Source organism: Salvia miltiorrhiza, chromosome 7 (assembly GCF_028751815.1).
Source record: "Salvia miltiorrhiza cultivar Shanhuang (shh) chromosome 7, IMPLAD_Smil_shh, whole genome shotgun sequence".
In the NCBI taxonomy this organism is placed as follows: Eukaryota; Viridiplantae; Streptophyta; class Magnoliopsida; order Lamiales; family Lamiaceae; genus Salvia; species Salvia miltiorrhiza.
This window is the reverse complement of record NC_080393.1, coordinates 44,410,329-44,427,607: the sequence shown is the minus strand read 5'-3', so window position 1 is coordinate 44,427,607 and position 17,279 is coordinate 44,410,329. Positions and strand designations below refer to the sequence as shown.

At 42.1% G+C, this 17,279-nt stretch overlaps 1 protein-coding gene across 1 annotated transcript; it reads left to right on the top strand.

Annotated features, from left to right (window-relative positions):
* Window positions 1-5,720: 5,720 nt before the first annotated feature.
* Window positions 5,721-6,929, top strand: LOC130994264 (uncharacterized). The gene has a single exon (XM_057919307.1). The coding sequence runs from the start codon at window positions 5,721-5,723 to the stop codon at window positions 6,927-6,929; it is 1,209 nt and encodes a 402-aa protein (XP_057775290.1).
* The last annotated feature ends 10,350 nt before the right edge of the window (window positions 6,930-17,279 follow it).

Genomic DNA, 17,279 nt, shown 5'->3' with positions numbered 1-17,279 from the left:
ATTGAAGGAACTCCCAACCAATCTCAAGTACGCCTTTTTAGAAGACGGAGATGAGAAGCCAGTCTTCATCTCGTCTACTCTGACTCTAGAGCAAGAAGCGGCGCTGCTCGAGGTGTTGAAGAAAAACAAAGCAGCGCTGGGATGGAGCCTAGGTGACATACGTGGCATTAGCCCAGCCACATGCATGCACAGGATCAACCTAGAGGAAGGAGCTGCACCCAAGCGAGATGCCCAGCGACGCTTGAACCCTACGCTGATGGAGGTTGTGCGCAAGGAAATCCTTAAGCTACTTGCCGAAGGGATTATCTATTCTATCGCCGATAGTGAGTGGGTGAGCCCCGTGCATGTCGTGCCAAAGAAAGGAGGAATGACGGTTGTGCGCAATGACAAGATGGAGTTGGTGCCGACACGTCCTACCACGGGATGGAGGATGTGCGTTGACTACAGGAAACTGAATGCCGTCACCAAAAAGGATCATTTTCCTCTTCCTTTTGTTGATCAAATGTTAGATCGTTTGGCAGGGCATGATTTTTATTGTTTTCTCAATGGTTTGTCAGGATACTACCAAATCGCAATCGCACCGGAAGATCAAGTCAAGACTGCCTTCACCACGCCTTTTGGGACATTTGCATGGAAGAGGAAGCCATTCGGATTGTGTAATGCACCCGGGACGTTTCAACGATGCATGATGTCCATATTCTCTAATATGATTGGTAAATTCGTGGAGGTTTTTATGGATGATTTTTCGGTTTTTGGGCAGTCTTTTCATGATTGTTTGACTAAGATTGATGTAGTGTTGCAAAGGTGTATTGAAAGTGGCCTAACCTTGAGTTGGGAAAAGAGTCATTTTATGGTTACTCGCGGTATTGTCTTGGGTCATGTGGTGTCTAAGCATGGACTAGAGGTCGACAGAGCTAAGGTGGAGGTAATCCAAAAGTTGCCGCCCCCTATTGATGTCAAGGGAATTAGGAGTTTCTTAGGTCACGCCGGTTTTTACCGGCGTTTCATTAAAGATTTCTCTAAAATTAGCCAACCTCTATGCAAACTGCTAGCTCAGGATGTTCCTTTTAATTTCGATGACTCTTGCATGCATGCCTTTGAAACATTAAAACTTAAGTTGAGCTCTGCCCAGGTTGTGATTGCGCCTGATTGGTCATTGCCCTTTGAGATCATGTGTGATGCGTCTAACTCTGCCGTAGGAGCGGTGCTAGGTCAGCGTGTGGATAGGATGTTACGTGTGATTTACTATGCTAGTTTAACTCTGAACAGTGCACAAGTAAATTACACCACTACTGAAAAAGAGATGTTTGCTGTGGTCTTTGCCTTAGATAAATTTCGAGCATACATCATTGGGTCTAAGGTTATTGTCCATAGTGACCATGCTGCACTGCGATATTTGATGACCAAACCTCAAGCTAAAGCTTGTCTAATCCGTTGGGTCTTACTGTTACAAGAGTTTGATGTAGAGATCAGGGATAGGAAAGGGAGTAAGAATCACGTAGCTGACCACCTTTCCCGTTTGGATAATAATTGATTTATGCTTAATTGTGCTAAATTTTGGGGTTTATATAAGCTTTATTTTAAGAGAATCTTCTGGAAATTGGTGCGTTTTATGGCTTGTTTGATGCTTCGCAGGAGGATTAGGTTTTTAGATGGAAGAATATAATTTTGGAGATTTCGGGGCTAAAGAGGGTGTTTTTAGCATAACTCTGTAGCCAGACCAGAGAAGTCAGCCGAAGACCCGCGTCAGAGAAACCAATCTCCAGAGCAGCGAAATCACCAGCCAGAGCAGTGGAACCAATCGCCAGAGGAGCAGAGAAATCAGAGGAATCGAATCGCCAGATGAATCACCAGTCAGAGAAGTCGCTAGTCAGAGGAATCGAGAAGCCAGAGCAGAGGAATCACCTATTCCTCTGCCGAGAAGCGTTAGCATCAGAGAAGTAAAGTCCAGCGCTCAATAGTCAGAGAAGCCAGAGAAATCGTCGTTACTCTGGCGATAGCAGAGAATTCACCGTTCCTCTGTCAAACCATTTCTCTGGCGAGGTCAGGGAAATCATCCATTCCTCTAGCGAGAGCTGCGAAGTTGGCGAGAGTAGGAGTGTTTTCCAGAAGCGTGCATCCAGCTGGAAGTTGCCTTATTTTGCACGATTCTATTGCCTTTAGAATTCTTCTTTGCATGGCAACTTCCGTGGTGATCCTTAAGAATTTGAAGTCTATAAATAGGGCCATACTTTTCATTGTAATAATCAATACTTTGCCCTAGTTTTAGACGCCATCTTGGAGATCTGTTGGCATCCGAAGCTTAGGATTTACTTGCTTTCTTAGTGCTTTCATAGTTTCGAGTTTTTATTGTTCTAGTTAGTTTCAATTTAGTTTTGTTTAGTTTTAATTCTTGGATTGTGATTGCGTGACACAATTACATGTTCAAGACGTTTACGGTATTTCGTATTTCAATTCAATTTATTTTGTTTAATCATGTTTACGTTTTTCATTCATGTTTATGCTTTCTTTTTAATTATGCAATTTAAATTATGCACTTTAGTTTCACGCCTAGATTAGTTGGTTTTTAATTTATAAGTATTTAATTTCTTAAGTTAGGTTTAATTTAAGTTCTTTAAAATCTTGCCTAGGGTTTAATAGTTTAATTTTAAGTTCGGTTTTTACTTAAGTTTTTAATTCTAAGTTTTAGTTTAATAATCAATCTCTTTACTGCTTTCTTTATTGTTTTTCCTGCGATACTACTAAAAGCCCTTAAAGACTTTCCTTGAGAGATGACACTGGGTCAACTTACCATCACTAGAATGTCCTTGTTCTATTGCAAGTCAACTTAGAGGTGTTTCTAGTTGAGTCAAATTTTGGCGCCGTTGCCGGGGATAGTTTTAGGCGTTTTAGTTGTGTCGTTTTTACTTGCTTTATTTAATTTCTGTTTTTAAGTTTCTTCCACTCGGTGCGTTTAATCCGTTTGTTCAGTGTTGTGCATGCAGGGACGCCGTAGTCTTAAAGGCAAATTGGTGTCTCCTTTGCATAGTACGAGCGAAGGGATTTTCAGGAAGAATAGCTGCAAGGGAGTGATCGGGAACGACAGAGCAGATGGTTCAAACTCCAGTTCTGACGGAGAAACACGTGATAAAACTGAAGATTTCTTCTCTGACTCTGAACCTGAAGTTCCAGAGCAGACTGTAGAAGAGGAAGAAGCCAGCTCTGCCAAGTCCTACTCTGATTCTGAACTACCCGAGCAGAGCGCAGGAGAGGAGGAACTAGATTCGCCAGCCAGCTCTGACTCGGAGCCTTCAGAGAAGTCAACGAGAGAGGACGCGAGCTCTGCCGATACAGAGCACACGACAGCCACGGCAAAACACACTAAAGAGGAGGAGGCCAGCTCCGCCAATTTTTGCACCAAGCAGAATTTAAACAAGGAAAAGAAGGAGATGGCCAAGAACACGGAATATATGGGAGACTTCACCAGGCCGGTAATTGGAGATACCAACACGTCAGCAATCGTGCTCCCCGCTGCTGTGAGAAACTACAATCTCAAACCTAATGATTCGAATCTGCTGCCGGTGTTCCACGGGATGCCAAGCGAGGATGCGCTGCAATTCATCCGGGATTTTTGCACACAAGTGCAAACAATCCCTCTACTTACTCTCACGGAGGATCAACTCAAGCTCAAGTGCTTCCCTTATGCACTTAAAGACCGGGCGAGGACGTGGATGCTATCTCTGCCGCCCAACTCTATCACTACGTGGGGAGATGCTTGTGAAAAGTTCATGCTGAAATACTACCCAAGTCACAAGACACAGGAGCTGAGAACAAAAATAATGGAGTTCACCCAAGGAGCGGACGAGCCTTTACACGAAGCTTGGGAGAGATATGAAGAACTCCTCCGCCAATGTCCTCAACATCAATTCACTAATGTGATGTTGATGCAGTTTTTCTACGATGGGTTAGTAGAAACTGCTCAATTTATGGTGGATAGCACAGCAGGAGGAAACATAGCTCGGAAGACAGCGGTAGACCTGAAAGAGATCTTCAAGACATTGGCCGAAAGCTCCCAACAGAAATCTGTCCGTGGAAGAAGAGTTGATGCCAGCGCGGTGACAAATCAGTTTGAGCTGCAGAAGCAAGTAGCCGATCTTGTGAGACAAGTGGAGCATCTCAAGATGGGCAAGATGGAAAATTCTCCAGTTCAGAGTTCAACCTCGCCGAATCCAGCCATGCAGTACGTAGAGCCGTGTGGTATTTGTGGAGATGTCAGCCATGGAGCCCATGAGTGTCATCGAATGGGAGAATTTACTCCGGAAGGACAAGCTGAGGTCTATGCGGCACAAGGATTTCAGAGCTATAATCAAATGCAGAGCAGACCTGGATTCGTGCAACACTACAATCAAGGGCAAGGCTATAATCAAGGACAGAGCTATAACCAAGGGCAGAGCAGACTGCAGAAGTATAATCAAGGGCAGAACGTCAATAATGGATGGAGAGGTCAGCAGCCCTGCCCACCGCAACAAAATTTTCCCCAACAATATCCACCGAGGTATCAACAGCAAGGGAATTTTCAGCCTTCGCAGCAACATGCTCAGCCCCAGAAGTCATCACTTGAAGATACGTTGCAAGCTTTTATGGAGATTAGCAAGCAGAATATGGAGATGACTAAACAGAATATGGAGTCTCAAGCATCCACCATAAAAAGACTTGAGACCACCGTAGGGCAACTGTCGGGCACCATGAACCAATTGCAGCAGCAACAGCAGCCCGGAAAATTCCATGGTCAACCCTTGCAAACTCATCAGGCTCAAGCTATCACTGTTCTCCGTAGTGGTAAATTGGTAGACAATCAAGTGGAGGTACCAGAGCCGACTCGCAGGCCAGAGCTGATCCGACCGCCAATTCTAACAAAGCCGTTCACTCTGTCACGATCACCAGCTCTGACGAGTTTAGCCATGCCAAAGTCAGAGCTTCCGAAATCACCTCTGGCGAAGCCAGTCCTGCCGATTCCAGAGATGCCGAAGTCACCTCTGGCGAAGCCAGCTCTGTTGAGTCCAGAGATGACTAAACAGAATATGGAGTCTCAAGCATCCACCATAAAAAGACTTGAGACCACCGTAGGGCAACTGTCGGGCACCTTGAACCAATTGCAGCAGCAACAGCAGCCCGAAAAATTCCATGGTCATCCCTTGCAAACTCATCAGGCTCAAGCTATCACTGTTCTCCGTAGTGGTAAATTGGTAGACAATCAAGTGGAGGTACCAGAGCCGACTCGCAGGCCAGAACTGATCCGACCGCCAATTCTAACAAAGTCGTTCACTCTGTCACGATCACCAGCTCTGACGAGTTTAGCCATGCCAAAGTCAGAGCTTCCGAAATCACCTCTGGCGAAGCCAGTCCTGCCGATTCCAGAGATGCCGAAGTCACCTCTGGCGAAGCCAGCTCTGTCGAGTCCAGAGATGCCGAAGTTACCTCTGGAGAAGTCAGTTCTGCAGAATTCCACCGCACAAGGTTCAGTTCTGCCAAGTTCCACTCTGACGAGCCCTTATGAAGAAAAATGACCAGAGCAGAAGAAAAAGGAAGGAGAGAAGGAAGATCAGCCAAAAGACGGAGTGATGGAGGAAGGAAAAGAGGCCAAACTACACAAATCCACTACACCTTATCGGCCACCAATTCCTTTTCCGGGCAGATTGCGGAATGAAAAGATGGATAAACAGTTCGCCGACTTCTACAACATGCTTGCCAAGGTGAACGTGAATCTGCCCCTCCTGGATGTGATCAGAAAAGTCCCAGCGTATGTGAAGTTTTTCAAGGAGTTAGTCTCCAACAAGTGGAAGTTCGAGGACAATGAGAAGGTTCTGGTCTCAGAAATTGCGAACTCGATCATACAGCAGCCTCTGCCACGAAAGCAACGCGACCCAGGTAGCTTCGTGATTAAAATTGCTTTAGGAAATGGTAAGGAAGCTACGGGAATGTTAGATTTGGGTGCTGGAATTAACCTTATGCCTTACTCTATTTTCAAACAATTAGAGTTAGGTGATTTGAAACCCACCCGCATGTGTCTACAACTCGCCGATAGGTCCGTTAGATACCCCCGTGGGATCATAGAGGATGTTTTAGTGAATGTTGGGGGCTTGATTATTCCCGTAGATTTTGTGGTTCTCGACATTGGGGAGGTGCATGAAAATGGTGTAGAGCACACACTACTGTTAGGAAGACCGTTTATGGCAACCACTAACACCTTAATTGATGTTAAGGATGGAAATATTAAAATGACTGTGTTAGGGGAGTCAGTGTCTTTCTCTGTGCATGATAGTCGTGCTATGCCTTCTGCAAATTTTATCAACGAATGCTCCTTTATAGATCCTATTGATGGCTTGGTTGAGAAGGTATTTATACAGGAGCAGGAGTGTGTGGAAGTCTGTGCTGGATCGACAGACATGGAAGAGCTAGCTCGGGAAGCTAAAGAGTTCAGCTCTCCACTGCCCAGCGCTGCCCCCTTCAGCTCTGCAACCTTCAGCTCTCCACTGCCCAGCGCTGCACCCTTCAGCTCAGCTATGCCGAGCTCTGTGCTGCCCCGCTCTGCCCAGCCAGTTATGCCAAGCTCAGCCATGTCCAGTCCAGCTCTGCTGAGCTCAGTGCTGCACTGCCATACAGAGCTACCCATTGATGAACAGATGAGAACCACGAGGCCAGCGCTGGAACTGAAGGAACTCCCAGCCAATCTCAAATACATGTTCTTAGAAGAGAAAAAGGAAAAGCCGAGGTTCAGATCGGTAGCGTTGTCCCTGAATAAAGAAGGCGTGTTGCCAAAGGACGTGTTTGACCCTGGCGCAGCCCATTCTAAGGAGAATTTCAGAGGAGACAGACATCGCATGAAATCCTACTATGGGCGGAGTACTCCGATGGTGGTGGAGTCTCACACTCTGCACGATCCTCACTAAAGATCAAACTGAAGTCGGGCTGGAGACTTTAAGTCTAGCGCTTGGTGGGAGGCAACCCACCGTTGGTTTGTTTTTAGTTTTTGTTTTTTTTCTTTGTTTTTAGTTGGGTGTTTCGTGTCTTTCCTAAGTTTTGGTTGCTTTGCGGATACTATGATGCTTGGTGAGCATGTCTTATTTTCAGCGCTGAAATTCTCATACAGCCACCAGCGCTGCTGCCACCACCGCTGCACCTTTCCGCACTGCACTTCACCACCACTGCCCTTCTCCCCGCTGCAACACTCCGCTCTGCCACAGCCAGCGAATCCCCATCTCACCACCTCGCACGATGCTTCAGTGTCTCAATGCCGATAATCAGGGACGTATTCTCAACTCTTCTTTTTTCTTTTTGTGCCCTGAGGACATGGCATGCTTTAAGTGTGGGGGGGTGTTTTGTTGTGCTTATATTTTCAATTGGGCGAGATTAGTCTTTCTATGCTTAGTTTTTGGTCTCGAATCTTGCTAATTTTCATGAATTTGTGGAAGAGTAGATGGTTTTCGATGCGAATTTCGGGTTTGTGAATGAATGGTGGTTATTCTTGTTTTACTCTTGATATATGTTTCTTGTTTGTGCAATGAATTATGAGTTTTGTTGCAACATGATTGTAAGTTAGTAAAACGTGATTTGTCCGATAGATGCTAGAAGGAGTGTTGTCATTGTGATTGCCTACGATCGTATCGTATCTGTGAAATGTGAAAAATGTTGGACGAATTGCCAACTTCAAAATTGCCAGCTCTGAAACATCTGGCCTGTTTTGAAAAATGTGATAGCCCTGAGTCTCTGCTCCTCTAGTTCAACTATGAGCATGGGAAACCACGTGAAAAGACTTTGGATTACATCCAAATGGTTTTTATTTCATGAATTATGGCTCAACTGTCAAAAATCCTAAGCACACAAAGAGTAAAAAATGGTGATATTGATTATAAAGGCGATCAGATTAGGGAATTCACTTCTAGCGGAGAATTGGGTCTGATCGAATTACTTGCATTACTCTTTTGTTGCTTCTTAAACTTTGAATTACTTGCATGGTCGAGAAAATGTGTGTTGATTGTAAAATCTGGAATTGACTTGTGAATGTTCGGATTGGAAATTAGCATTGTTGAAATCAATCTCGTCCTATGATTCATATGGATTTTGCTTAAGGACAAGCAAAAGGCTAAGTGTGGGGGGGTTGATTTATGCTTAATTGTGCTAAATTTTGGGGTTTATATAAGCTTTATTTTAAGAGAATCTTCTGGAAATTGGTGCGTTTTATGGCTTGTTTGATGCTTCGCAGGAGGATTAGGTTTTTAGATGGAAGAATATAATTTTGGAGATTTCGAGGCTAAAGAGGGTGTTTTTAGCATAACTCTGTAGCCAGACCAGAGAAGTCAGCCGAAGACCCGCGTCAGAGAAACCAATCTCCAGAGCAGCGAAATCACCAGCCAGAGCAGTGGAACCAATCGCCAGAGGAGCAGAGAAATCAGAGGAATCGAATCGCCAGAGGAATCACCAGTCAGAGAAGTCGCTAGTCAGAGGAATCGAGAAGCCAGAGCAGAGGAATCACCTATTCCTCTGCCGAGAAGCGTTAGCATCAGAGAAGTAAAGTCCAGCACTCAATAGTCAGAGAAGCCAGAGAAATCGCCGTTACTCTGGCGATAGCAGAGAATTCACCGTTCCTCTGTCAAACCATTTCTCTGGCGAGGTCAGGGAAATCATCCATTCCTCTAGCGAGAGCTGCGAAGTTGGCGAGAGTAGGAGTGTTTTCCAGAAGCGTGCATCCAGCTGGAAGTTGCCTTATTTTGCACGATTCTATTGCCTTTAGAATTCTTCTTTGCATGGAAACTTCCGTGGTGATCCTTAAGAATTTGAAGTCTATAAATAGGGACATACTTTTCATTGTAATAATCAATACTTTGCCCTAGTTTTAGACGCCATCTTGGAGATCTGTTGGCATCCGAAGCTTAGGATTTACTTGCTTTCTTAGTGCTTTCATAGTTTCGAGTTTTCATTGTTCTAGTTAGTTTCAATTAAGTTTTGTTTAGTTTTAATTCTTGGATTGTGATTGCGTGACACAATTACATGTTCAAGACGTTTACGGTATTTCGTATTTCAATTCAATTTATTTTGTTTAATCATGTTTACGTTTTTCATTCATGTTTATGCTTTCTTTTTAATTATGCAATTTAAATTATGCACTTTAGTTTCACGCCTAGATTAGTTGGTTTTTAATTTATAAGTATTTAATTTCTTAAGTTAGGTTTAATTTAAGTTCTTTAAAATCTTGCCTAGGGTTTAATAGTTTAATTCGCCTAGTTTAATTTTAAGTTCGGTTTTTACTTAAGTTTTTAATTCTAAGTTTTAGTTTAATAATCAATCTCTTTACTGCTTTCTTTATTGTTTTTCCTGCGATACTACTAAAAGCCCTTAAAGACTTTCCTTGAGAGATGACACTGGGTCAACTTACCATCACTAGAATGTCCTTGTTCTATTGCAAGTCAACTTAGAGGTGTTTCTAGTTGAGTCAATAATCTGATGGACTCGAGTCTTAATTGCATCCCTGAATCTTTTCCTTTTGAGCATGCATATGCATTCACCCTTGACAAGTGCAGAGCTGCCGAGCTCTGCTCTGCTGACTCCAGAGCAGCCAGCTCCCCTCTGGCCAGCTCTACCGACTCCAGAGCAACAGCTCCCCTCTGGCCAGTTCCACCAAGATCACCTCTGCCAGCCTTGCCGAACTCAGCGCTGCTCAGTGCAGCCCTGCGAGCACCGAGCCCTGGTATGCAGATATTGTCAATTACTTAGCTTGTGGTATTCTATGGACGGAGCTGACGTCGCAGGAGAGAAAGAGATTTTTAGCTCAGTGCAGGCATTATTATTGGGAGATTCCTTACCACTTCAAGCTTGGAAAGGACGATGTCATTCGACGGTGTGTGCCGGCAGAGGATCAACAACAAGTGTTAAAAATGTGCCATGAAGATCATTGTGGTGGACACTTTGGGGGGCAGAAAACAGCACATAAAATTCTTCACATTTTCAAAGATGCACACACTTTCACTCTTGCATGTGATCGGTGCCAGAGAGTAGGGAATATCGGCCGCAGGAATGAGACGCCTCTCCAAAGCATTTTAATTGTCGAAATTTTTGATGTATGGGGCATTGATTTCATGGGGCCATTTCCTACTTCGCATGGGTTTCAATATATTTTACTTGCTGTCGATTACGTGTCCAAATGGGTCGAGGCTATTCCCACGCGGAAATGTGATGCTAATGTGGTGCTTAAGTTTGTGCAAGAGAACATTCTTTCTAGATTCAGATTTCCTAGAGCTATCATTAGCGATGGAGGCAAACACTTCTGCAACAAGTTGTTTGCAAAGCTCATGAAGAAGAATGGGATCACGCACAAGGTTGCAACACCATACCACCCACAGACCTCTGGACAAGTCGAGACGAACAATCGGCAGATCAAGGGAATTTTGGAGAAAACGGTGCAGCCTTCGTGCAAGGATTGGTCCGTAAAGTTGAATGATGCTCTCTGGGCGTACAGAACTGCCTTCAAGGGCGTACTTGGGATGAGTCCGTACCGTCTCGTCTATGGCAAGGCCTGCCATCTGCCGGTGGAGATTGAGCACAAAGCTTATTGGGCAATCAAAGCTGCCAACTATGACTTGAACTCTGCCGTGAAGCAGCGCACATTGCAAATGGAGGAGTTAGATGAGCTACGCAACGAGGCGTACGAGAATGCGAGGATCTACAAGGACAAAGTGAAGCGACTACATGACCGCCGCATCTGCCATAAGAAGCTTTGCCCCGGGATGAAGGTACTCTTGTTCAATTCTCGACTGAAGTTGTTCCCGGGTAAGCTGAAATCTCGATGGAGTGGTCCGTTTTTACTTAAGGAAGTGTTTGAGCATGGTGCCGTTGAGCTATTCAATGAAAACACGAATGAGAGCTTCAGAGTGAACGGCCACCGAGTGAAGCCATATTACGAGCACCAGAGCTCATCCATGGTGGTGGAGTCTCACACTCTGCACGATCCTCACTGAGGGTCAGATCTGAAGTCTGGCTGGAGACTCTAACTCTAGCGCTGGGTGGGAGGCAACCCACCGTTGGTTTGTTTGTGTTTTTCTTGTTTTCGTTTTTCTTGTTCTTTCTTTGTTTTCCGTTGTTTGTTTCATGTTTTTCCTAGGTTTCGGTTGCTTTGCGGATACTTTGATGCTTGGTGAGCATGTCTTGTTTTCAGAGCGCTGCACTTTGCCACCGCTGCACTTCTCCCCGCTGCACTTTGCCACCGCTGCACTTCTCCGCGCTGCTCTGTCAGCACTGACCGATTCAGTGTGGCACTCTCCACTCTGCCATAGACCGTGAATTCCCCTCTTCACCACCTCGCACGATGCTTCAGTTTCTCAATGCTGATAATCAGGGACATTTTTCTTAACTCTTCTTTTTTCTTTTTGTGCCCTGAGGACGTTGCATTTCTTTAAGTGTGGGGGGTGTTTTATTGTGTTTATGCTTTCAATTGGGCGAGATTAGTCTGTCTATGCTTCTCAAATCTTGCTAATTTTTATGAATTTGTGGAAGAGTAGATGGTTTTCGATGCGAATTTCGGGTTTGTGAATGAATGGTGGTTATTATTGTTTTACTGTTGATATGTGTTTCTTGTTTGTGCAAAGAATTTGAGTTTTGTTGCAACATGATTGTAAGTTAGTAAAATGTGATTTGTCCGGTTGATGCTAGAAGGAGTGTTGTCATTGTGATTACCTACGATCGTATCTTATTTGTGAAAATGTTGGACGAATTGCCAACTTCAAAATTGCCAGCTCTGAAACATCTGGCCTGTTCTGAAAAATGTGATAGCTCTGAGTCTCTGCTCCTCTAGTCTAACTATGAGCATGGGAAACCACGTGAAAAGACTTTGGATTACATCCAAATGATTTTTATTTCACGAATTATGGCTCAACTGTCGAAAATCTCAATCACACAAAGTGTGAAAAAAAAATGGTGATATTGATTATAAAGGTGATCACATTAGGGAATTCACTTCTAGCGGAGAATTGGGTCTGATCGAATTGCCTACATTACTGTTTTGTTGCTTCTTAAACTTTGAGTTACTTGCATGATCGAGAGATGTGTATTGATTGTAAAATTTTGAATTGACTTTGAGAATGTTGGATGGAAATTAGCATTGTTGAAATCAATCTCTTCCTAGGATTCATATGGATTTTGCTTGAGGACAAGCAAAAGGCTAAGTGTGGGGGGGGTTGATTTATGCCTAATTGTTCAAATTTTGGGGGTTTACATGCGCATATTTTAAGTTAAATCTTCTGGAAATTGGTGCGTTTATGGTTTGTTTTATGCTTTTCAGGAGATTTAGGTCTTATAGATGGAAGAGTGCGATTTTGGAGATTTTGGGGGTAAGAATGGTGTTTTTAGGCACACTTTGTTATACAGAGCTGAACTTCTCTATGAAGGCACGTGCCAGAGTAGAGAAGCCCGCTTCAGAGCAGAGGAGTGCGCTCCAGAAGTCGCCAGCGAAATCCGCTCAAGCCAGAGAAATGAGAAAGCCAGAGCATAGAGCCAAAGCAGCAAAATGAGAAAAACGCCAGAGGAATCGAGGCGAGCGCGGAAATGCCAGAGGAATCGAGGCGAGCGCGGAAATGCCAGAGGAATCGAAGCGAGCGAGGAATCGAAGCGAGCGAGGAATCGCCAGAGAAATCACTTCGCTACTGGAAACATAAGTGTCAGAGGAATCGCTATGCCAGAGGTATCAAACGCCAGAGAAATCACCATTTCTCTGGAGTCAGAGAAATCACCATTTCTCTTGAGTCAGCGAAATCAAGAAGCCAGTGTAGCCAAGTCATCACCAGAGGAGTCAAGAGTCTGAGCAGATGAGATAGAAGTCCATTACAGCGGAATCGAGAAGCCAGAGAAATCACCATCCCTCTGGCGAAAGCCGGAGCGGAAACCATCCCGCTGGCGACCCATTCCGCTGGCGAGAACCCCGAATTCGGCCAGGGAGGAGATTATTTTTGGGGCGCGCGTCACAGCTGGACTTACCTTCTTTTGCACGATTCTATTGCCTTTAGAGTTCTACTTTGCATGACAATTTCCATGGTGATCCAGAAGGATTTGAAGTCTATAAATAGGGCCATACTTTTCATTGTAAATAATCAATCTCTTGCCCTAGTTTGAGACGCCATTTTAGAGATCTGTTGGCATCTGAAGCTTAGGAATTTAATTGCTTTCATAGTTTCGAGTTTTATTGTTCTAAGTAGATTTCAATTTAGTTTTTAGTTTAGTTTCTTGGATTGTGATTGAGTGACACAATTACACGTTCAAGACATTTACGGTATTTCGTATTTCAATTCAAGTTATTTTCGTTTAATCATGTTTACGTTTTTCATTCATGTTTATGCTTCCTTTTTAATTATGCAATTTAAATTATGCACTTTAGTTTATGCCTAGATTAGAAGTCTTTAAATTTACAAGTATTTAATTTCTTAAGTAGGTTTAATTTAAGTTCTTTAAAATCTTGCCTAGGGTTTAATAGTTTAATTCGCCTAGTTTAATTTTAAGTTCGGTTTTTAATTAAGTTTTTAATTCCAAGTTTTAGTTTAATAATCAATCTTTTTACTGCTTTCTTTACTGTTTTTACTGGGTTTGGTTTGGGATGTGGGCGACGGCGTCTTACCGACCCACGTCCTGTTTCTTTGTTGCTTGTTGGGTTTGTTTGATGAATACGTTCCTCGAGTTGTTGTTTCTTTCCTTTTTCTTTTTGTTTGACTTTGGCGACGGCGTCTTACCGGCCATCGTCTTTCTGGGTTTCTTTCTTTTTGTTTTGGTTTTGGCCAGCTGGAGCCGGGATCGTTTTGGGATGATGGTTAGGCCGGAGTTCCAGAAACTTTCCTTTCCGCTCTTCTGGCCCTGTTGGTTTGTCTTAGACGGGTACTCTTTTTCCTCTCCTGGTTTTTCCCATTGGGTTTTCCATGGAAAGGTTTTAATGAGGCTCGGCCCTTAGTCTGCATTTCGTGTGCTTTCAAGGGTTTTAGGTTTTTCTTTTCCTTTTAATAAAATCGCAATTTAATAGGAGTATAATTATACAACTTAATGAGTAGAAGTATAATATTAAGTTCAATGAGTATTGTATAACAATAATTAAATTTACTGAAAGTTTTTTGTTATTGATTATTATTTTCTATTAAAATTAAAATGAATAAATACAATTAGAAGCCCTTAAAGACTTTCCTTGAGAGATGACACTGAGTCAACTTACCATCACTAGGATGTCCTTGTTCTATTGCAAGTCAAACTAGAGGTGTTCTAGGTTGAGTCACTCAGCAATCTTTTTCTTAAAACTCGTGTCACTCTCTCCTATGAAGTTCTTTCGTGAATGGAAGGAATATTTACTAATAACAAATTATATATTTATTATATAGAAATAATATTTCGTAAATAATACTTTTTATAAAATCAAATGTTATATTAAAAATTGAACTTTTAATGACATAAAATAATATTTTTAATGTTGTGCAAATGATATTTTATAAATTATATTTTACAAAATCAAATGATATATTTTGTATAGAAATAAATTATATAATTGACACTTTTGATGCATTCAAATGGCCTAAAAGGTCAGTCAAGAAGGGGTTAAATGTGCGATTTTTGGTAGTTTAGGGGGTAAGTTGCACACACAGTTAGTAAAGGGAGCAAATCGCTCTAAGGGCTCACACTTCAGGGGCTTATCTGCACCTTAACCCTAAAAAAAATAAAAATGATTGGTCGATTGGACCTAACCTTAGGAGAGTTCAACAACCATTGTACCTTTTGTATTGATGGATCGAAGACCTTGATCTGTAGACATCCTTTCTTGGTGTGGTCTTGAACAATCTTCACTATTCATATTATGGAAAGAACTGGGTCTGTGTCGAGCATTTTCTCTGGTTAGAGCATCTCTGAGTTAAGATTTGGCAATCTCTACTTCGTGATAGATGTTGCAATATTTGTTGACATGCTTCTTCTGACTTTTTTTTTTCTTATCGTTGTTGATCTTCTAGTACAACTCGATCTAGTACTTGAGTTCTGAATTTTCTTCCATGAGCTCTTTGATTTCATTAGCATGGCTGGCCTCAGTTTGTTGAAGCTTCTCCTTCAGATATCATTCACATCCTGAGCTTGATTGAGTAGATTGAGCATGTTTTCAAGATCTATCTTGATTTTGCTCAATCTTCTCATTTCCAGTGATGATTCCAATTACATTTGTTTCTTATTCAAAGATAACAATAGTTTTGGATATGAACTTGAATTGAAGTTTAGATATTGTTGGTAAAATTTTATGTTTTGATGGAATTGCAAAAATCAATGATGGAACCTTTCAGATGACCAATACATAGTTTATGAAATATCACATGTATTCTAAGCTGATAAAGTTTACTAAAGAAGTCAAAGGTTGCTTGACCCAATTGGAGTCTCAGGCTGATGGGAAATATCCCAACCTAAAGGGTCAACAATGCGGCTGAGCTGATCGGGGTTTGTGCCCCAACCATAGAGCACGAGGACTTTGTTGTACTCAATGATAAGTTGATGGAAGCATTAGTTTAACGTAGCAAACTAGCTGAAGGAAACATGCTGACCTGTGCTCAAATTCATTCATGTCACGCTAGCCTTTTGATCAATAGGTCAAAGCAAAGTCAGCTCCTAAAGAGTTCCGAACATTAAATGCCTTTAAATATGCATTAAATGTGAATCTCATTTTTCAGAAGAAAGTATAAGGATGACTGATGGACGTCAACATCAGTACATATGTGCAGGTCTATCATCTCAGTCATTCCTTGCTACAACGGCATGAATTCAAAGAGAATAACATATCAAAATTTGAAGAAAGCTCTGTCACATGGCTAGATTCACTCTTCGGTCTATATATACATCGGAAGAACCAAATGCGTGTTGGTGGTGGTGGTAAACATGATGTTATTGTGTATTTGTTAGGATACAACATTAAAAGCTAGAAACTATCATAAATATGAATTAGTTCTTCATTGAAAATTCCAAGTTCATAACTTGTGAATACATTTGTATTTCCTAACTAGGCTTTTTCAATATAAACATCCTAAGTTTAGCATTGAACACATTGATCTTTAGAAATTGTTCTTCACTATAATAGTGTGCTCACTTAGTTGGATTAAAACCCCTCTGTAACCTTTCACCAAGTTTTAAAGACAATGTGAAGAAGTAATGAGAAGTCGACGAGTAAGCATCGAGTGAGAAGTCTGAAAGTAGGCGAAATAATAGAATCACAACTGCAAAAATTACCAATAATGGTATTGCAACCGCGTAAATTGCAAACGGGATTGCAACCATGGAAATTGCTTAGCACAAGACTGGAACCGTATAAATTGCTAAGTGACAGGATTGCAACCGCGGAAATTCTTAAGTCAGGGTTAAGGGATTACCTTGAGAATCAGGATCGTTGATGTAGAAGGAGTTACTCCAAATCACATAAAAGTGTTTGTGTTATGTACTTAAGTTTTCTTATATTGTCTTTACTAGACTTACTCTAGTCAAGCCAACAAGATTTTAGTAAAAGAAAACTGACTGTGTTTAAACAATCTGTACTTAGGCTCTATCTTGCCTTATCTGACAAACCTTTCAACCAGCTGAACTCATGCATCACAAATTGTTTATCAAAATCACATCTACTTGACTCAAGTCATAGATGTGCAAAAATACCGGAATTTGTAAAAATGAAATGCATTTGTACGGGTCGGATCGGGCTCGAAATTATATAAACAAAATAAAAGAAAATGGACTCGAAAAAAAAAAGGTTTATGGGTCGGGTCGGACCCGAAATAAATGGGTCGAATTGGGTCTGGATCGATTAGGATCTGGGTCTAAGCAAATCGGGTCTAGAACCAGAACTAGAACCATTGCTTTATAACTCAACGGGTACTGAACGGTTCCGATTTTTTGTCCGAGTAATACCCATCCGCTGACATCCCTAGATGTGATGATTACTTAAAATATTTTCATAAATGCGAGTCTCATAGTCCATCAAATTCTGCATGATATATTGAACAAAAAACTCGTGTTAGTCCAATTGTTATTAGCTTACTTGCTTGATGCATCAATAAGGTTGATATCGTCAGTGGATATATCTTTCACTTGCTGACACATTATCAGCAAGTTGTTCAATACTCCGAAAAACAAGCAAACAACGAAAAGTTGCTAACGAGTGTATTCTCCTCCATACACTAGGATATACTCGCTCCGGGACTAGCGTATAGTATCAGAGCAAGTTGTTCTACAAATATATGTGTCTGAAAACTTTGTCTTGT

Bases quoted from the DNA above. Each gene is read 5' to 3' on its own strand.
- LOC130994264 (XM_057919307.1), top strand. From the start codon at position 5,721: ATGCTTGCCAAGGTGAACGTGAATCTGCCCCTCCTGGATGTGATCAGA.